At 41.7% G+C, this 22,471-nt stretch overlaps 1 protein-coding gene across 1 annotated transcript in view; it reads left to right on the top strand.

Annotated features, from left to right (window-relative positions):
- The window catches only part of LOC147707494 (CD109 antigen-like), a 502,391-nt gene that overhangs the window by 406,275 nt on the left and 73,645 nt on the right, over nt 1-22,471 (top strand). The window contains exon 26 of the mRNA XM_086926510.1: nt 13,381-13,552. Within this exon, the coding sequence (XP_086782636.1) occupies nt 13,381-13,552 (172 nt within the window). The remainder of the gene's footprint in view (nt 1-13,380; nt 13,553-22,471) is intronic.

Below are 22,471 nucleotides of genomic sequence, written 5' to 3'. Positions count from 1 at the left end.
AAAGAAGAAACAAAAAGTCCAATCTACTACTGCTTTATTTCCTTACGTTTCTGTACTCACTGTATTATAAGTAGGGCTCCCGGTTTTATGGTATTTATTTTTTGACCATTTCCGTCTGTATTTATCCATATTTATTTTTTGGGCATTTTTTCTGTATTTATCCACATTTATTTTTGCCACACGCAAAAGACGCCACTACATCTAGTATTTTTCTGCATTTATTTAAATTGACAATGCACACCAGCGCCGGGTTGTTATTGGTCAACACAATACATTCATCTGAAAACTTTGCCATTGTAGTACAAGCACATGTGCATTTCCAGAGACTTTGCAGACATTGAGGCTCTTTCTGGTTTGTTAATGAAATGAAGACCACTGAAAACCAGTTCAATTTTTACTGATGACACTGGAAGGGCTCCTCCGAGCCCTGCTAACAACTGATGGCTATGGGAGGGACTGCTTGCACTAATGAGGTGAAACTACTCCCCAGACAGTATTAAAATGCGTACAAATGACCAAAACAATAGGTAATACTATCACAAAAGATGCCACATTATGCCTCATAATTTGCCCTTTCTTGCTACATAATTTAGTCTACCTTGTCACATAATTCCAATGCCCTGCACGTAGCAGACTCTCCAGAGCAATTCCCAAAGCAGAGATGGGGAAATAGAGGGAAAATACCTGTGCTGATTTGCAGCTGTCAATGGAAATGTCCTCAAAAAAAGTTGACGAATTGAGGAACTTGCTGTTTGCCAAGTTCATGCAGAGGTGAATCTGTGTTTTTTGGTTCACTCAAGGGGGTTGGTGTTTGTTCTCTGGACAAGAGTACATTGTACGTCTTTACAAGCTACTACAGGTTTTTAATTCCAATTTATACTGGGTTACAGTGTGGGACAGGAAGAAAACTAATCGTTTGGGGAGTGCTCTAATTTCAACTGGGTGAGTTACTTCAGTCATGCACTGCAGATTGCCCAAATGGAGCACACAGTGCTCCAATCGCAGGCAGAATATTGTGCCAGTGTGTAGTGCCGAGCACTTCCAATCAGGGGGTTCTTCCTTTTTCTTTATGCACCCTTCCAACGAGAATAGAGTTTGTAATGTCTGGGAATTGAGGAGTCTGTCGGGGAGATAGATGGCGCATAGCAAGAGAACAATCTGAATGCTCTTGCCCATAGGAAAAGAAAACGTAAACAGTCTCTCTCTGCAAAAGAACAAGGAAGCAACCACCATGAGGGGGCTGTGTCTGCTTGTTAAATTGAAATTTCCGGCATTGCGGGCCTTTTGCAATTTCTCGCCTAGTTAGCAATTCGGTCGCTATAAGCTGGCGGTTATGGCCTATGCACCTCTCATGCTCTGCAGTATGGACTTTGTGGATCAAAAGGCAGCATCCTTTTGCTACTAAGCATTGCGCTTTTTCAGGAGAAAAGAATCCCTGATTTCTGGAATTAATTTTTTAAGGACCGAATGTTTTTGCTTCAAAAGCTGGCTTGGCACAACATCTGTAGGAGAGCATATTGAGCTGCATTGTATTGCGAGAGTTGCTCCTGACTGGTTGTGGATTATTCAGAGGCCTAGGTTTGGTGAACATTTGCAATGCATTGTGGCAGCAATTAGTATGTGAATTTAGAATACAAAAATGTAGATTTAACAAAAGAGGTTACGTTGTGACTTACGTGTATGTCAATGGAAAAAATGTGGGTAAAAAGGTGCCTTTTTACTTAATTGTTGCATTGTGCATAGACCAACATGAACCCCCCCCCCCCCCCCCCCCCCAATTCTGGGGCTTAATCACTGGCCTCTCTAAGCTGCTTCTCTCCGTCCCTCTGCAGCCTCGGGCTACTGCCCTCCCTCCCCCACACCACGTAGGCAGAACCAGCTGTTTGCATCCCCGGTGTTCATTTGGGTTTTTCTTGTGATTGCATTTTTATTAGTCTTAGAAAAGTAACAAAGTCATATCTTTTAAGATTAAAAATGCAATCACAAGAAAAACCAAAACGAACACCGGGGATGCAAACAGCTGCTCCTGCGTGGGTGGGGGCGGTAGGGCAGGAGCCCGAGGCTGCAGAGGGAGAGAGAGAGGCAGGAGCGGCATTTAAGGCTATTGATCTGTCCACATAATAGGGCACATACAGGTGCCTTGAAAGTGCAAATGGCGGCGGGCTGGCGCAGGCTAACTCCGGCGGCGGAGTCCTGGATCCCTGGAAGGCTGGAGGTATTAGCACGCCCACACTGACTCTTCTAAACAACCGGGATTGGCTCAGGGTCACTTGAAGACCCTGAGCCAATAGGTCCACAGTACGTCACTGCAAAGGAATTCCCAGATCTGAGCAGGGCACGGCAACTCTGAACAAAGGCAGCAGCGCGGCAAAATTGACTTGTTTACTCGTATTTTTCCGCTTTTACATATAAATACAGACAAAGGAAAAATACTTTTCCGTCTGTATTTATATGTAAAAATCCGTAAATACGGAAAACCGGGAGCCCTAATTATAAGATACGTGTGGTTCAATAATTGTAAACAGTTGGATCAATCTTAGATTGAGTTTTGGGGATTTAGGGTGTTTCTCTCCATGGTGAATGCATCATAAGACACTGGGAATCAATTTGTTTATTTTATAATAGTGTGAATACTATATGAGTGCCTGATTACCCTTCACACCCAACTCAGTTAATTTAGAACTGAGAGTGCACAACCTTCTCTTTCACAACAGAACAGTGCATCTGCATTTGCTTAATTATTTTTATTCTCTCAGTAGTCACTTTCCTCACTCCTCTTTCTATTTGGTGATCCAAGTCTTTTAGTCCTGTTCGGAAAAATTGAAATTTTTCTGAGGACACTTTGTGAGCTCCCTCAGCCAAATGATTTAATAACGCAATGGAATCAGTAACACAGTCTTCTCTGGATTTTGATGCTACAAGTAAGTCATTGATATATTGCACTAAAACTGAATCTCTGGGCATAATACCTTCTCTAAACACTTTTTCAGTATTTGATTAAAAATTGAGGGACTTTCTGTATACCCTTGAGGAACTTGGTTCCAGGCCAAGATACGATCTTCAAATTTAAATGAAAAAAGATACTGGCTGTCTGGATGTAAGGGAATTGAGAAAAAGGCTTGGCACAAATCAATTACGGTAAACCAGCCAGCATTCCAAGGGATCTGATAAAGAATCACTGCTGGATTTGGCACCACAGGACAGCAAGGCACTACAATTTTATTAATTTTTCTCAAATCTGCATATCCTGCATTTTCCACTAGGCCTTTTACGTCCTATTATAGGTGAATTACAAGGACTAGTCATTATTTCTTTTAAAATGCCCTGTTTAATCATACGGTCAATTTCACAAAAGCCACTCCTGCTTTCACTTCTGAACTCATTTTGTATTGTCTGGTGTTGGGGTAAACTGCACCTTCTTTCTACATTTGCCATTAGCCCTATTTCTTTTCCCGTGAAATCCCATACTTCCAGATTCACAGTTGTTTTCTGCTCTTCTGGTAAGTCATTTTTAGTCATCAAAGAATACATTTCTATTTCTGTGCCTTGTTTAGCTAACATTATCTTGTATACCATAGCTTCATCAGGGGTTTGAAGAGCAACACCATCCGGAGTACAATAAATTGTGCAATTCATTTTGCACAGTAAATCTCTTCCCAATAAATTTACTGGACTAGAATTGCAGACCACAAATTTATGCATGTCTTTAACATTTCCAATATATATACCTCCATAGGTTCGGTAATTGGAGTTCTAATCTGTTGATTCAAAACTCCGACTACTTGGATTGCTTCTCCCGAGAGGGGTAGGTTTGGGAGGTCTGCTGTTCTCACAGTGGAACGGGTAGCACCAGAATCCAACAGAAAAGTGATATCATTGCCTTCCACCTTCCCATAAGTAAATGGACCTGACTGATGTACCTGCAAAGATGCACAAAGTGCGCACTCCTCTTCCTCCCCCATAGGCACCGTCATTGCTCATCTTCACTTTCATGATTCTAAAAGATATTGTGACATCACAGAATTTTTCTTACCACTTCCTCCTTGAAATCCGGCGTCTGCACTGTACTTTGGCTGGTTCGCAAAATTTGGAATAGGGGCAGGTGGCACCTGACACTGCTGATTAACTACCAGCTGTGGCTGATTCATAAGCACCTCATTCTGCGTCTGTGGATTTAAATTTTGGAAGGGCCCATTATTATTCTGAATATTCTTATACTCGTTTTTCCAATGTCCATCTTTCCGCACCCATGACATGGAAACTCCTTCTTTGCATCTTCTCCATTCATTCGTCCTCTTGATTTACCACCATTCACTGCATGATCAACCTGACTCTGTTCTTTCATCTGACCATCTGCCTGGCTATTTAATTTAATCTCCTGTTGTTCTGCCAATTTAACTTGTGCCCACATCATTTTCTCTTTTAACTTTTTATGCCTTGCCTCAATATCATCCACACAATCCTGTGCGTATTTTAAATGTCGTCAATTGACTTTCCCTGCCAACACAACATGTGCTGTTGAATCATCTGACTAATATCTGGCTTCAAACCGTTCCCAAACCGATACGCAAAATGACCCATATCCTTATCTCCAATGTTCTCAAAACCACTATACTGTTTAAACACTTGCAGCAGTCGTTCATAATATGCATGAACAGATTATTTTGGCGCTTGGGTCGTTCTGTCTATCTTTACCCAATCTGTTTCCTTAGGAGGAATTTTTCCTTTTAGGAAAGTAATTACTTGGTGATATTTCTTCACCACATCATCTGAAGGTGCTCCTGTTTTTGCATCTCTTGGGTACTCTTCACTTGGCCAATCAACTGTGATCTTACATCTGTCCATAAATCAGCAGGTACTACTATTTCAAACAGACCATCCAAGTCTTTCAGCAAAACCTTCAGAAACCTCTCAACCTGTTTGTACCATTCAACTGGTTTCTCTCTCAATTTAGGGAAATCATTTGTAAATGACCAAATATCTTGTTGACTCCATGGAACATGAACATATCCACTACCAGGTACCTCTCTCAAAGGACACAATCTTTCAACCTTTCCTGTCTCTTTTAACAGATATGCAGTTGAGGCTTTCTTTGCCTGGGCTTCCTCCTTTTTCCTTGTCTACCTCGCTCTCCACCTGTCAATATCTCCCCACTTTTGCAAAATATTCAACAAATCCTATACCTGTAACTTCTTTCCAGACACATTCATATTTTCTAAATCTTTGTCAGTAAATTCCATTCAATATGGTTTCTGTAGCACGTTTGATCTCTCTATCTCAGTCCCCATCTCAGAGGCAAGTTCTGTCAATTTCTCATGAAATAGTCTTGCATTCCTGGTTATACTCCTACAAATAAACAACAACTCTTCCTCATTATATATATTCAATCCTTCTATTCCCACATTTCCAGCTATCATCTCTTCCAAATCTACTTTCAGTTTGTAAATATCAAATATTTTAGGGGGTGTACTCTGTTTTTCTATTCCCTGTGCCCATCTCGCCAAATCTTCTGGAGTTACTGCTATTGCACTTTTGGCTCCAGAGGATACTAATGATCTTCCTTCCTTTGAACTACTGGGCGTAACTCTTTTTGGGGTTTCACTTACTGAGTCTCTTATCGGTAGATCCATTAATGAAATGACTGAATCGAACTCAATGACTTGATCAGCTATTATCAGAATTTCTTTTCTGGGGTTACTTAAGGGAGCTGTTACAGCTGGTGGTTTAAGGCAATTTGCTTTGTCTCCATTCAATGGAACAACAGGACCTATAGTTACTAACATCGTCAATGCTTCAGGGTTAAAATTCAATTGACATTTTTTGTGTATTAATTCTTCTCTGTTTTCATTTAACACTTTTTTTCCCTATCTTGAAGTACCCTATTAACTGTTGGGTCATGTAAAATTTGTGGAATCAATGGTGTTCCATATACAGGTGCATTTGGGGTAACTCTACTTGGTCCTTCTTGGTACAGTGTTCTTTTTTTAGTTAAAATGTCCTCTAGCAACTCATCTTCTGATTCACCATATCCTGCCGTGTTCATGTGTTTCAATTTTTCTTTACACTTCCTCCCTGACTTTTCCTCCGGCACTAATACTGGGTATAAACCTTCTGATACCATTGCTTTTCTCCATTGCTTCATCTGACCTTCACGTGTCTCCCGCAAGTACCTAGGAAAATGACCCATATATCTTCCACTCCGATTTTTCTCTTGTTCATACGACTCAGTCTCTATTTCTTCTAATGCCTCATTCTGCGTTAACCAAGGTCTCGGATCTAAATCATTCATACGCATCCTCAAATCCTGCAAAATTCTTCCATTAAAGGTACCATGCACAGGAAAAGCTAAAACACCATCATCTTTTGTGTTTTCCATCCAAGTCAACATCCATGCACATGATAGATATCCTCTCTCCATCATCATAAATGAAGCAGGCGTTTTAGGTGGCAGAATAGGAATTCCTTCTCTAGTCAATACAGGTTTATCTTTCTTAAAGAAATTCTTAATTTTCTTTATAAATGAAATGTTCTTCTTTTCTCCATACATAATAGACACTCGATACATGAAACAATAATCCACAAATCCTTGAGATTTTCTGTCAGGGGGCGACTCGCACAAAAAGGTAATGGGAATCAAGCATACAGATTTTCACCAACCAATCTAAAAGCAGCTTTCACTCAATCATCCAAACAGATTGCGTCTTGTGCTTGTGATCTGATCAATGCCAGCGCAGCCTTTTCAATGTCGTCAGTTCTGCTCCTTACTTCTGAACCCTCCTTTACAATTCGCGTCAGTTCCATGCCCGCTGTTTCAACCTATCCCAGTGCGGCTCACTGTGACGTCAGTGCAACTCGGGCAACTGACCCTCCCTTCACAAGGCAATACGAAAACAAATTTCTTTTACTCTTCCTTTAACTAAATTCCGTTATTAACAATGTTAAAACATTTGCCACTCTGCCTGTTCCACTAAACAAAGGATAAATTCAGAATTGCTCCTCTTACTCTACGAGTCAAACCTTCCATTTACCCTTCATTCAAGCTCAAGAGATCCTGTTACTCCTTCAGTGTTACCCTTTCTAGGTGATATAAGTTTCACCAGCAAACCCGTTTGCTTTCACTCACACTCAACTTATATGCAAAACAGTCCCTAGTTTAAAACTGTCAGCCCTGCGTAGCTTCTCAATGCTATTCCAACAGACAGGTAACCTCACTGCAGTATTTCTTTTTATTTTATTTAAAAAGGTTTTATATAGCGCTGGCTGGACCCAAGGGTATCAGAGCGCTGTACATGGGTATTAATTGCAATATAACAAAAGTACAATTAGGTAGTATTTAAAACCAATACAAACAGTAAAAAATAGCTCAAATTTTATACGATCTAATTACATAAGTTGCAATGGGCTACAGCAATTCATGAGAGATTAGACTAGTGTGGGAGGGAAAGGATGGAGAAGAGGGAGGTAGGGTATAGGAATGGGGAGAGGCTGGGGAGGGGGAGGTTTAAGGCAATCGCCCTCGGGGCATCATGCTTGGGTTCCGGAGGTCCCGAGAGCACCAGGCTTAGGTCTCTGATGGAGCGCTGTCCTGCGGGTGACATCGAGATTTTAGGAAAGGCACCAGTTGAAGCAAAATTACCACTGCTAGTCTGCCATCCGAAGCAACATGCAGGAACAAAATGGCAGATGATGAGGAACATTGTTAAAATCATTACAGAAGGTTCAGAAAGGAACCGGATTGCCCTCCTGAGTACCCGTTTCAGGTGATGTGAATGACCTCATCTCTCGACAAGGTACATCAACCTTTGTTACTACACTAAAGAAAATTTGCACTACAAGTGACTTTTAACTAAAGCAGTCTGACCCTAAGATGGCGGCTGTTTGAAAGGTACAGAATGCGCATAATCTTCTCCTGAGGAGCTGCGTTGCAGACTACTGGCAATTTTGAGTATTTACTGTGATAAGGCTGGGTCTGCTGTTTATGGGGAACATTTCTGCACGAAAATTGATCTTCTAAGCTAGGCGATCCCCCTCAGTGCGGTGCCTGACCCTAAGATGGCGCCCGGGACTTAGACCTTGGCAAAATCAAATCAGCAATACAGCCAACTGAAATTGCTGCAATGTTAAGCTCAATTCATCCATTCCCTTTATAACTATCTGCCAATACTCTCTGAGACCAGCTTATCTTGCAATGTGCCAGTATCAGGTATAAACGTCATTATGTTCAGCATTTAAGCCTCTGTCGATGATATTCTGCCAATGGGTCCACAAAACTGGTGGTTCCCTCATCCCCCCGCTCTGCCTCTAACAGAGAATAATGGGGACCGTCTGAATTCGAACATCAAGGACTCATCCCCTTGCTTGACCTCAGGATGGCCGCCTCAGTGGGACCCTCCTCAATGCTCTATCTCTCCTGGTCTAAAATCATTGGTCATCGTCCTGACGCTCACCTGTCCTCATCCGACCCTGTTCCTACTCATCCACCAGGACATTTACTCTGAGAACTTTCCCTAGACTGTTAAGACGTACCCATTTGGACTGATGCCCGGTGGAGCTACCTCGTGAGATAAAGGGGAGATGGACTATGGATTCCCTCCTTGGAGATCACCTACCCAGCCGGTCTTTAGACAAACTCTCCTGCGTCTCTCCTGACCTTATCTCCCTCCTTCCCCTTCACCCTACCCCTTACCCTTTCCGCTCTACTCTTCCCCACTTTCCAGCTATTGACCTTTGCCCTCACCTGTCCTTGCCCATAGTTGCTTCCCTGTTTATTAACTGGACTTTCTTCTGTGAACTTTCCCTCATCAGTTGGGATCTAGCTATTTGACTGAAGCCAGATGGAGCTACCTTGTTTAGCTGAATGGGAGACGGACTGTGGATTCCCTCCTTGGACGTCACCTACCCAGTCGGTCTTTGGGTAGACTTCCTTTCATCTCTCCTGCCGTCCTTTCCCTCATCCTCCCACTCACACTTCCCCTTCCCCCCTCCGCTCTATTTGTTTCACCTTTCTTTTCTCTCTCACTATGTTGCTTATTTTTGATATAATGTGTAATTGTTATCATTTTCTTTAACAGTGTGTTACCTTATGTAAAGCGCTCTGATACCTACGGGTCTAGCCAGCGCTACATAAAACTCCTTAAATAAATAAATAAATAAGGCAATATCATACCGCTGTACACGGGTAATTAATTGTAATGTAACAGAATTACAATGAGGTAGTACTCAAAACCAATACAGACAGTAAAAAACAGCTCCAGTTTTACAAAATCTAATTAAATATATTGCAATGGGCTACAGCAAGTCCTGAGAGATTAGACTTGCATGGGAATGGGGAGAGGCTGAGAAGGGGGGGAGGTTAAGGCAATACCAAGTGGGACGAAGCAGGTCCCATGGGAAAGGCTAGTGGTAGAAGTTAATGGGTGAAGGGAGATGTGAGAGGGGGAGGAGAGAGGGAGTGAGGGATAAAAAAAAAGGGGGGAAAGACCTTAAAAAGCAGTAGGTCGGGGTGGGATGAGTGCCCGCGGAAGAATTAGTGACCCCAGTATTTGTTGAGGAGGAAAAGTTTGAGGTCTTTTTGGAAGCTGACGTAAGAGGGGTTACAATGAAGTTCTTTAGGGAGGGAGTTCCAGATGTTAGGCGCGTTTCCGGTAAAGGAGCGCGATTTTGTGGATTTCTTGTTTAAAAGAAGAGTGACAAGAGAGAGAGTGTTGGAGCTCCTTAATGCTCCAGAGCAGCCAGCTTTGTGAACTTTATCTGACAGGTACTGCGGGGAGCATTGATGCAGGGCTTTGTGCGTAATGCAAGCTTTCTTGTAGGAAGTTCTTCCTTTGACAGGAAGCCAATTGAGGGCTTCAAGGGCAGGGGAGATGTGATCGAACCGTTTGAGGTCACTAATGAGCCTAGCAGCCAGGTTCAGAACAGATTTGATTGGGGCTAGGTAGACTTTAGGGGTTCCAGAGAGGATTGAGTTACCATAGTCGACTTTTGACAAGACCAGCTATTGGACGACTAATTTAAAGTTGTCTGCAGGAATGAAGGGTTTTATTTTCTTGAGGTGATGGAGAGTGAAGAGAGCACTTTTGGCCAAATTTTCTATGTGGGGGATAAGAGTAAGGTTCTGGTCAATGTTAAATCCGAGGGATTTAACCGAGTTTGATATAGTGAGAGAGCAGTTGAGTGCAGTTAGGTCAGAGATCCAGGATAGAATGGGGAGCGAGTTGTTCTTAGGGAAGAAAAGAATGATTTCAGTCTTTTTTGGATTGAGTTTGAGGTGGTTGTAGTGGAACCTACAGTATGGCTTCTATCACCACCCGCTATTTATTTTTCCCCGGGGAATTTTCCAGACAACTTAAACAGAACACTAACTCTTTTGTTAAACATGAATCAATAATCAAAAATCAATATTTATCACCAAACTAGTCAATAATACCCATAGCTCTGCTAACAGAAAACTGATCCATCGGCTCACCAGCAACAGGTAATCCAATACCATATAGTCACCTTGGCCCATAAACACAATCACAAAACCTGGCAATAACCGCTGGAGTCAAAGTTTATGATTTTCTAGTATTTCAAGATTAGTCACTTCGTATTCTCGGCTAATCTTTCACTGATCAAAAAGTTATTTCCTCTGGTCAATGGACCATTAGTTGAACTAGTTGATGGTGAAATGACATAAAATAATCTTTTTACATTTATGAAAAGACCACAGACTCGGGAAATATTTTAAATCTTTATCTAATCAATTTCATGTGAACCACTTACAAAGTACAGTACAGTCTCTGTCACTCATAGGAAGGAAGATTCAATTAATCAATCATCAAACTCATACTTTATATCTTGCAATGACATGCTCAGGAAGGAGAGGATAGAAAGAAAAGAACATTGGCACATACACAGAAATATAATTACCTACGATGGTGTGAAAACCAACCCCCAGGCCAAGGAGCTAGAAAGGGTCCCCCGGGAAAGATCAGGCAGAAAAGGCTTCAGGACAAGAATCAGGACAGGATAGATGACCTCTTTACCACTGACACTTGCGTAGCACCCCTCTCTGACACTCTCTTCCTCCTCGACATTCTTCAGCTATCTTCTTTTAAGTAAATTAATTTAAGATAGAGTGGTTCTGCATTCGATTCTTCATCAGCATCTCTTGTCACTCCGACAGCATCCCGAGCTCTTTAGCATTCAGCAAATCTCTGTCTCTCTAACTAACTAAAGACTACCTCAATTATACCCCACAATATTCATGTTCCCCCCATTAATGTTTCAATATCGTGAAACTATTCACTCTGATTGGACAGGCAAGGGGGGATGATCATCACACCATGCTTATTTTTCATCTTAGTCTATCAGTCAAAGATCCCACCCCTTAATTTTTATTCACAAGTCTTTATTCCCACCCATATTCACATCTTATTAGACACAAAAGTATAATTTTCATGTATTCCCATTCATTCAGACGACTTTGGAGCTGGTTCCCAGGGTATGTATCTTTTGCGTCCTTGGACTGTGTTCAAAAGTCACATCATTTCTTCTGGCTCAATAACACCACGCATTGGCGGAGGTCAGGTGGGTATAGGCTCTGGATTTGTAGGAGAGGCCCAAATGCATACTGTTAGGAAAGTCAGAAAGAGAAATATTAATTTATAAAATACAATGGTTTCAGTGTATACCACCTATCTCTACTCTAATCCCATTCCTTTATTAATGAATTCCCTGCATTGGCATTAGTAAAATAGCTCTTGTTAGTCAGCAAAGCAGATGCTAAGCATATGAGTGCTCAAACAGCCATTTTAATAGCGTCTGCATAGGTGCATGAAATTCCCTCCAAGCAATTGCTCGTCCTACTGCATAGGTACAGTTGACGCATGCGCAATAAAGATTTCCCGTTACCATCCATTTTAGAATTTCGCTCGAGTTACTTATTAGTAAAATATGTAGGCAAGCTTCTCTGTCTTTTATGTTCAATGTTGTGCGTATTAATTTACACAATACGTGGTTAATACAATAGTAGAAGTTAAATGAGAGGATTGATTCCGAGCAAGTCTCTTTTTAATGAGCCCTTGCTCCTTCAAGACCTTGCTATTATATCTTACCTGGATGACAAGCTGCTGAGCCTGTATGGTGGACGACTCTAGGCAATTAGAATTTCCATTGTGCGACCACAAGGAACTCCAGTCTATCAGACATAGGCTCTATATAAGGTGTAAGATTGACTCTACATCACAAGAGTTAAGGAAATTTCAGACACTCAAGGAAAGTGCCTTCCGGTGATCTAACACAGTCGCTGTAGCTACCTTTCCAGTATGCGCCCAAATGACCAGTAGTCGACATCTAACCCCTAAACTCAGTGGTGAACACAATCATGACCTGAAGGTTGCTAAAACACCATTTTACATTATGGAAGCCTAAGAGGAACTTTAAAGTTTCCTCTTTTGGTCTTAGACCTCAAGCTGTGACCGGTAGTCCTAAAAACTATTCTCAGCTTTGTAATTACAACCAAGCCAGGGAAATGATGCAACATATTCAATGTGTTATGAAACAACGTCTGTTTGAACTAGGTTCCCCTTGCTTTGGTTTCAAGTTAAACAGCTGAATGTGCCTGAACCATTGTTTTAGAAACTGTGCACAAAAGCAACCTATATTCACAACTGTTTACTGATTCCCAGTAATTAATGTGAGACGTTCCACTGCAATTCATTTGATTAACCTAAAAAGGCCCCTCACAAATCATGAGCAAACTATCTTGCTACTGTAAAAATGTTTTTTAGTGTAAAAGAAAAGGAACAATTAGAAGAAATTTGATTTTGTCGATGTCCCTCCTGTGCTTGGACGCTAGAAAGTTACTGCTTTCTTTGAGCAAAACGTAAAGGATGTTCATAAACAAATTGCTAGACCAAAATAGCATAGTATAGCAGACTTTAACCAAGATGTCTCACTAGTTCTGTGTTTCCCTATTCCAAGAGAGTATTCTAATTACAAGTTTAGGCACTATTCAGGATGTTGAACTCTTCTACAAAAGAGTTTGTTAAATGAGCACATAAATTAAGTGTTATTTGAATCGCTGCTGATGATGCCTACTCTAGATATCCCCAAGCCTTGCACCATGCTGATTGTGAACTATGACCAGCACTGTGTGGTTCATTGAAGCATTTTTGGAATCTATTGGTTCGGTTTGAATGATTACAAATATGAAAGTATAACTGTGTGCCACGATTAAACTATTGCTTTAGCTTTTAACTTTATTGCTTTAAAATTAAGCATTAAAATGTAACGCTAAAAATGTGAAATGTTATTAAGGCTTAATTGCCAGAATCACATAGGGCTTGATGCGGATGATGTACTTACAACTGACTACATTCTAGAACACATTCTTTTTAGAGAATCTACAGAAACCAAGTTGTTAAAGCCATAGGATTTCTTGAGAAGAAGTTTCAGGAAGGAATTGCCAGCAACTACACTCTGGCAGTGGTTACATACGCCTTATCATTGGTCAACAGCACCAACGCAAGCCTGGCTCTTGACCAGCTGAACGGAAGAGCAGAGAGATCAGGTATGAAGTCATATTTATTGATCATAAATAAAATAATGAAAAACATTTTTGTTGACTTGTAAACAGAACTCTTTCCTCAATTGCTGTGTGCTTTTTCATAACTGTTATTGTCTTTATATAGCAGTCAGCACATAGCAGTGAGCCATTACTTGAGTTATATGCATTTCACATATTTATGGTATTCGGAATAGTTTCTGCATTATGAAACCTGATCATTTGATATTTTCTGCATTTGACAACGTTTGTCCATGTTTTGTGGGAAAAATTTTAGAAAAATATTTCTGTGACATCATAAACGAAATAACCCACATCTTTCATCTCGTAGATAAACAGTATAAACTCATACTTTAAGTTTTCATAAGACTGTAGGTGAATGTATTTGTATACTTGTGGTGCAGCAACGAGTAATTTTTATTATTATATGTGTCTAAAGCCACCCCGGTCATTCTGTGGACATTTTGCGGTCTCACTACAGAGAGATTTAGCAGCCATTTGCAGACAGCACTGTAACCAATACTTTAAAATATGATTCGAGTGAACTTGGTCTTCCCCTTGCTAATGGTTGGATTGTCTATTTTATCCCTCTCTTGGTTCAAGGCTTTGCTCCCTATCCTTGTGTTTATCCTAACCTTTGAGCATTTGGGTTTCACCCTTGTTTTTGTTGGATGAGTGTATCCTTCCACTGCTGTTATCAGAGATCGTTTTTTCTGTGTCATTCATGTTTCAACACTCAATGCAATGGCACAACTTTATCGCTCTTGCATGCTTTGCATTTCTTTACACTCTCCCACCCGTGTCTCGCTTCCCATCCTCCTGTTCACGTGAAATCTTCCTTGGTTCCCATTCTTGCCCCTGCAACTAATCCCCACCTGCTCCATTATTCCTCACCACACCTTACATTATTCTTCACTCCATTGTGCTGGCATTAGCAAAGCCATTTGCTGTGACCAGCGACCTTTGAATGATATTTTGTATTTTTAAAAGATGGCTGTCCAGCTGCATAGAAACACAGTGTGGTGGTCATCTTGAAAGGCCACCAAATTGCTTCAAAGACATTGCCACATTATGACAAGAGGCAACAAGGAGGCCATCTTGGAAGTATATACACTAATGTTCCAAAATGGCTGGTTGCAGTTATTGGTTTGGCAAATGCGTAAATTACAATATTAGACGCATTGACAAATTCAATAACTGCATCTTCATGCAACATGACTGATTGGCTTTGCCAGTGATTATTACATACTTTTTAGAATTCCTAAGATGGAAAACTAACATTTGAGATTGTTGTTGAGCACAATCGTTAAGCAGGTGTTTTCTGAGGGCCTTCCTCCATCTTACCCCACCTAGTCATAACTTCCTATGGGGCATCAATCTTTCAGAGTAACATCAGTAAATCCCGAAGAAGAGATCAATGATATTAAGTTATGGCTGCTGGGCTGCTATATTTGCAAACAATCTCAAAGGTGTGATGACATAAGGCATGCAATTGGTGATTTGTTTCGATATATCTCCTATTGTCTTTAGTGCGCATTAACCTTGGTTATTGGTAAGTCTCTTCCTGAAATGGTGAACTGCTTAAAGTTACATTTAAGCTCTGCTGTGGTCAGGAGTAAACCCACCAACTCAATGAAGGAATGTTCTTAAGTGCACAAAGCAGACTGTCCTAGAAATGAGTCGTAGCATGGAAGCAGGAGGGTGGAAAGCCCTCAAGAGTCTGGAAGCCTGTATTATATCGGTCTCCGTGGTCTCTAAATTACTTACAATGATTGTTGGCAAACTGCACAGAAATGGGGCAAAGGAAGTAAAGCAGATTCTAAGAGATCTTCATGTTGCGATGACCATTGATCATGGACTGAGACACGTTTTTTTCAAAAGCTGGGATCGTTAGCAAATTTGACTGCCAAAGCCTTAATCTTTTTTTTTAAGTTAGATTTTATTGAAGGAATGAACAAGGGGGTAAGGGGGTATAAATGAAGAAACAGGAAAATGTATAAGGCAATAAAATACAACTTAAGGAGAAAACATGAGTAAATGTTAAATACATAAGAGAAAGTAAACAAGTCCTCAACATTTCAGAAAAAAGCAAATATAACGAGCATGAAAATAGCATGAATAAAGTAAATACTCAAAAGGTAAATGCACTGTAAGATAACATTGTAGAACAAAACATTTGAGGGAACGGGCAGAAGGATGTTCTTGGGGGTTTGTGTACATCAGCTGCAACATGGACTAAAGGGGGATGCACAGGAGCAACGGAGGAGAGATAGGTTACCAAAGGTAGCCAGAGAAGATCCCGCTTAATTGCCAGGGAAATAGGGGAAACAAAATTGGTGTCAAGTCGGTGTTCAAAACAAACAGCATTCCACCACGAGCGATACGAATTATCTGTAGCGTGGTTCCAATTAGAAGTGATAATGTGGAAAGCGACAGCTATCAAAAGATCTAGGAGCTGATAATGGCTTGGGGATTGAGGGAGGGCTGGGGAGAGAGAACCTAGAAAAATAAGTGCGGGGGAGAAGGGGATTTGAAATTGAAAAATCTTTTGTATTTGGGCCCAAACTGAATTCCAAAACATGGATATAGGAGGGCAATCAAATAACATATGTTTGAGGTCAGCAGAAGGACAGGGGAAAGACCAACATGAAGGAACGATCTCTGACGAAAAACGGGACAGGGCAAGTGGGGGAAACAGAATTCAGAAATACAAAGTTTAGGTGTTATTAGCAGCTCTAGAGGTCTTATGAAGTTTGGACCAGATTTTATCCCATAGATGAACCGGCCAATCTTGAGAGAGATCCGATTCCCAAGCGACTTCAATCTTGGACTTCACTCTATCAACCGTGTAGCGGAAAGAGTTATAAAGGGAAGATGCAGAGGGAGTAGATTCCAATAGCGAAGACGTAGGTTTACGGTCTAGAGGAATATCACTGAAGGGTGGCATCGATTGGAGAAAAAGTGTAAGAGCAGGATAGAGCAGATCATATTGAGAGCGGGCCCTAGATGGTAAGGAGAAAGAGGACTGGAGAGCCGAGAAAGAGAGAGGGACACCATGTGAGAGCAATTGAGAGATCCAACATAGACCTCGAGAGTGCCAAACTTTCCGATAGAAAGTGCGATTGCGAATTTTAAGAAGTGAATTATGCCAGATAGGTTGTTCGTGGAGGGAATGAAGAGAGGGATAAGACGAGGCAATGGGAGATGATAGGAGTATGATGATGCGCCGGATAAGACGAGAAGTACAAAAGGTCCCGGAAATTAAAGGGAGAGATAAATGAGGATTCCATAAGTAACCAGATGGGGGGATAGAAAGGGAGATCGGAGGAGAGCCATCGAGTAGTTTGTTTCAGAGAGAAAGCTCGATGATACTCTCGAAAGTCAGGGAAACGGACACCGGCCTGAGCCTTGTCCTTTCGCAAGGAGGCTAGAGCGATCTGTGGGCGTTTACCATGCCATAGGAATTTTAGTAGTAAAGAGTCAATCCTTTTGAAGAGAGAGACCGGGATACCTATAGGGAGCATAGAAATAGTATAGAGAAGAAGGGGAGAAAGCATCATCTTTATAGAGTTAAGTCATCCCCACCAGCACAAAAAGAGTGGGTGCCAACGTGTAATAGATGTCTCCATTTTCTTAGAAATATATTCAAAATTCAACTTGAGGGTATCGGGTAAAAGCTGGGCGAACCAAACTCCTAAATATTTGATTTTAGAGGGTTGCCAAGAGAATCCAGATTGTGCGAAAAGATGTTTCTGGCAAAGAGAGTACAAAGGAAGGATTTCACATTTGTCAACGTTGAGGCCGTAACCAGAAACCTCGGAGAAAGAAGAGACTTGCTGCAAAAAATGGGGCAGAGAAGAAGAAGGATCGGAACAATAAAAAAGAATGTCATCAGCATAAACTGAAAGCTTAACCTGTTGAGGACCAAATTGAAAACTAAAGATACTGTCATCCTGACGAATCTTGGTAAGAAAGGGTTCTAGAGCTAAAACAAATAATAGTGGGGATAAGGGGAAACCCTGACGGACACCTCTGTGTAAGGGAAAATAATCTGAAGTCATACCATTAACAAAAATGGAGGCTTGGGGGTTAGAGTAAAGTAAAGAAATCATAGAAATAAAGTTGGAGGGGATGCCAAACCAACGGAGAGCCTGGAACATGAAATCCCATCCAATCCTATCAAAAGCTTTCTCAGCATCAAGGGAGATAGCTGCTAAAGGAAGGTCCAACGAAGAAGCTCTGCTGAGAATATTAGGGAAGACTCGCGAATTATCGGAAGAAAGACGGCCCTTAACAAAGCCAGGTTGTTCGGGACAGATTAAATCTGGCAAAAGAGGGTCCAAACGCGAGGCTACAATCTTGGCTAGTATCTTGTAGTCTGTGTTGACCAGGGAGATTGGGCGGTAATTCTTGCATAGTGAATCGTCCTTGTCCTCTTTGGGAATCAAGCAAATTAAGGCCTGTTGAAAGGAACCACTCGAAGATCCTGCTGCAAGAAAAGATTGAAATAAAAGAAGAAGTTTGGGGAGTAGAAGGGAGGCAAAGTGACAGTAGAATTCAATGGTGAAGCCATCAGGGCCAGGAGCTTTCCCATGTCTGACCTTAGACACAGCATGGGATATTTCGGAAAGCGAAAAGTCTACATCCAAAGAGTTCAGATTGACATGAGAAGTCAGAGGAGATGGAAGAGACTGGAAATAGGAGAGAAGTTCAGTGAAGGTCGGAATGTGTTCAGGGGTATAGAGAGTATCATAGAATTTGACAAATTCAGTAAGAATTTCCTTATCCTTGAATTGAGATTCGCCAGAGGAAGTCCGAATGGATTCAATCTTCGTGCGCTCCTTCCTAATTTTCAAATAGTTAGCAAGGAGCTTCCCCATCTTATTTTTATCACCATAATATCTGGAGTTGCATTTTAATAAAAGGTTAGAAGCGGCTTCGGTTGTGAATTTATTAAAAGAAATTTCCGCCTCGATAAGTTTTTTAAGAGAGGAATCTGAATTGGAAGAGTGATAGTCAAGCTCCAGACGCTTGATGTCAGCCAGAATTTGAGTAGATTTGGCCTCTCTGATTTTTTTCCGTCTCGCCACAAAATTGATGCTAAAAACCCCTAGAGGCTGCTTTGAAAGAATCCCAAACCATAACAAAGGAAGAGTCGGGGTGTGATTGAGAAGGAAAAATTCAGTGGCAAAAATAGAAAATTCTGAACCAAAAACAGGATCATGTAGTAGGCCATTATTGAAACGCCATCTGCCTGAGTGAGGGGAAAAGGGAAGGAGATCTAAATCCACAAAAACAGGGGCGTGGTCAGAAAGTAAAAAGGAGCCTATTTCGGAATGGATGGCATGTTGGCAAAGGGATTTGCTAAGGCAATGCGGGATTGGGATTGCTGAGGAGGAGAGAAAAAGCTATACTCTCTAAGGTCAGGATTGCACAATCTCCAGATATCAACTAAAGCATTGTTCTGAATGGTTTTAACAAATTGGGAATGCATTTTGGAGGGTACAAATTTAGCTTTTGAGCGACGGTCAAGGAAGGGATCCATAATTTTATTACAGTCCCCACCAAAAAGGATGTAATCTCCACAGAAGGAGGCCAGTTTGTCAGAAACAGAGGGCCAAAAGGATTTATCAACTCCAGTAGGGGCATACACATTAAAGAGAGTAAGAGGAATATTGTCAACAAGCAAATTAACAATGACCCAACGACCATTAGCATCACATTCATGAGAGAATGAAGAAACATTTAATTTTTTGTGCAATAAAATCACAACACCATTTTTCTTATCAACAGTGGGGGAGCAAGAAACATGACCCACCCAACCACGTTTAAGCTTTAAAGCCTCTGCCTCCGGGAGATGAGACTCCTAAAGGAGGGCAACATCAGTATGAAGTCTTGCCAAGTGTGATAACACCCTTTGCCTTTTAATGGGATTGTTCAATCCCTTAATGTTCCATGTCGTAACAAGGAATGGAACGATTAGAGAAAACAACTAGCAACAACATGCTCATTAAATTCAAATACAAAAAATAAGTGAATTGAGATAAATTAGATGATATTAAAGAAGACTTAGAAAAAAAGAAGAGAGAAAAGCAAAGAGGATAGGGGACATCGCAAAGATTGTAGTAGACCAGAAGGCAAAGAAAAGAGAGAGAATGGGAAAGGACAGATAAGAGAAGGAAGAAAGTGACTGAAAATGTACTAAGAATAAGAAAGGAAGAAAAAGGACAGGAACAAAAGAGATCAAGAAGACAGTACATGTCCATAACGAACGACTGAGAAACAAACTTACGAGCATGAGAAACGCAAACGAAGACGGGGGTGGAGGCATCGAAAAGATGACAGCGACAACACCAAGAGCAGACGCCAGACCTTAAAAATCACAGACCCAAAGGCAGAGTACAAACACTATGAATATATCGGGGAGGAAAAGAAGAGAGAGAACGGCATCTGTAAATATAAGAGGAGAAAAGGGTAAATGCATGAGGTATGAGGGAGATATGACGCAAGGCAGGAGCCAACAAAGGTAGAATATAGAAGAGTAAATTGACAACAATAACAAGAGGGAAGTACAAATAACAGTATTAAATTGGAAGAGGCTGCAACCTCATTCAGAACGGTCTGGAAACATCCATAACATCAGGGCCCTGTTGACGGAGGAATTCTTGAAGGACGGCAGAATCTTCATAAGTGGTGGTTTTATCCTTGAAAGTAGCCTTGAAGAGACATGGGTGAAGGAGTCCATATTGTGCATTGAGGGCCCTGAGCTGTGGCGCAAGTCTATAAACCTCTTTCGTCTGTCCGCTGTGGCCTTGGAGACATCTTGAGACAAATAAAGGCGGTGACCTTGCCATAAGATTTGTTTCTTGAGTTTTGCGGCTGATAGAACCTGCAGGAGATCAGTGTACTGAAGGAATAGCATGATGACACCTCTAGGTTTAGTAGATACTCTAGACCAAGGCGGTGAGCTCTCTGGATGTTGATGGAGGCTAGGGCTGGAGCATCCAAAATTTTTGAGAGGAAAGTTTGAAAGAAAGTAGTAGGATTGGACCCCTCCGTGAGCTCAGGAAGTCCGTAGAGGCAGAGGTTGTTCCTACGATTCCTGTTTTCCAAATCCTCTGTCTGCTTCTTAAGCAGAAGATCCTCAGCCTCTAATGAGGGGATGCGAGAATCCGTTGATTGTTCCAGTATAAGAACACGGGATTCCAAAGAGGACCATATGTCTTGCATGGCTTGCATGTTTTTAGTGGTAGCTTCCATGAAGGGCTTGAGAGCACGGATTTCCTCTAAGATGATATCCATGGACAAAGGAGATGTGCCATTCTCAGGAGCAGGAGGGTCTTTCTTGAGACGTTTGCCGGAAGCTAAGGGTGCTTTCACGCCATTTTGAGACTTAGGAATGGCTCCATGTGTTACGTCAGACTTCAACATTTTGCCCTCTTCCAGATCCTGAAGGGGAGAATCAGAATCTGAGCCGGAAGGCAACTTAGAGACCGTGGCAAGCTTCAAGTTACGTAGTTTCCCCATATAAGAACTCAGAGCAGCAAATGAAAAAGGGGTGCTGGCGCAAAAAGACGAGGCAGAATGTTCAGCAATGGACGTGCATGGGATGAGCTGGATGCACGCACCCAATGAAGTACCTAAAAGGACGTAAATGCTCCAGCAAGCATAGAAAAATATAGCCAGGGGGACTAATTGCTGAGAGGAAAGCACTCCAATCCAGAAGAGAAACTCAAGGTGGGCAAAAAGCCATGAGTGCGCTTTCAAGAGCAACCAACCTGCCTTACCGAGAGGAGGATTGAAAGCGAAAAGTCAAGTCATGTGGTATATTCCGAAAACGATGAAGACCGAATGGCAGTAGCAGCAGCAGGCGCTGAGAGAAAGGTGAGACAGCTGCATGGACCAGAGTGAGATGAAGTAAAAGCATTCAGGAGTAAATAGAGTGATGTAGAAACGAGCCTGATCAACATTCAACACTTGAGGTTAAACAAAAGGCCAGAGTCAAGAATATCCATGAGAAGATGGCATTACTAGAGGTATAAAGCAACAACTCCTCACAAAATGGCGGCCAAAAGAGCAGGCTCAATGTCAAAGTTGAAAGAGGAGGAAATGCGGCATCACTTGACAGCTCATAGAATGGAAGACTCACCACAGGAATAAACGGGGTTTTCCCAATTGTGCGACGTGTCCATAAGCATATTTATTAGCGCAGATACCTCGGGCAGAGAAATGCGCGTTGCGCATAAAATGGAGGCCGGGACGAAATGTCCCGACCAAAATGAGCAATTCCGCCAAAACGCTTCCAATCTCCAAAATAGTGGGGGCGCTGGGCTCACCTCACATTCCGGAGATTAGCAATGTGTGCGGCAGGGCTGGGCGACTCCAGATGCCGCCGAAAGAAGCGTCGTAGTGAAGGTCGGCTCCGGAGCTCCGGAATCACGCCGCCATCTTCACCGATGCGTAAGCCAAGCCGTAATCTTAACCCTTCAGTTTCTCTGACTTCTTTTCATATAATATAGACTTCTCTTTTCACCAACCACCCTACATAAAATGCATATCGGAATTCCTGATAGCTGTTGGCCATGCTCCCTTGCACACGCTGATTTAAAGCACCTATTATTCACATGCCCAGACGTAGTTAACTTTTGGCAACAAGTCTGGTCGCAGATTAATACCATATTTCACGCCAACGTTTTCCTTTCACCTGCCAATATTTTCCTTGGCAGCCTGTCTACAGGTTGGAATACAAAGAAAGCCCAAATACAAATTGTTGATTTATTACTAGCAGTGGCCTTTCAATAGAATACAGAAAACTGAAAGGATGCAGTTTCTGTGACTGCATTAGAGGTACTGTCCTGGGGATCCAACAGCCTTTTGCACAGCAGGAGTGGCAGGCCCTGGTGTGTCCCTTTCTGTAATAAATGT

Source organism: Lissotriton vulgaris, chromosome 6, assembly GCF_964263255.1.
Source record: "Lissotriton vulgaris chromosome 6, aLisVul1.2, whole genome shotgun sequence".
NCBI lineage: Eukaryota > Metazoa > Chordata > Amphibia > Caudata > Salamandridae > Lissotriton > Lissotriton vulgaris.
Note: the sequence above shows the minus strand (reverse complement) of the source record. Positions and strands in the feature narration are given on the sequence as shown.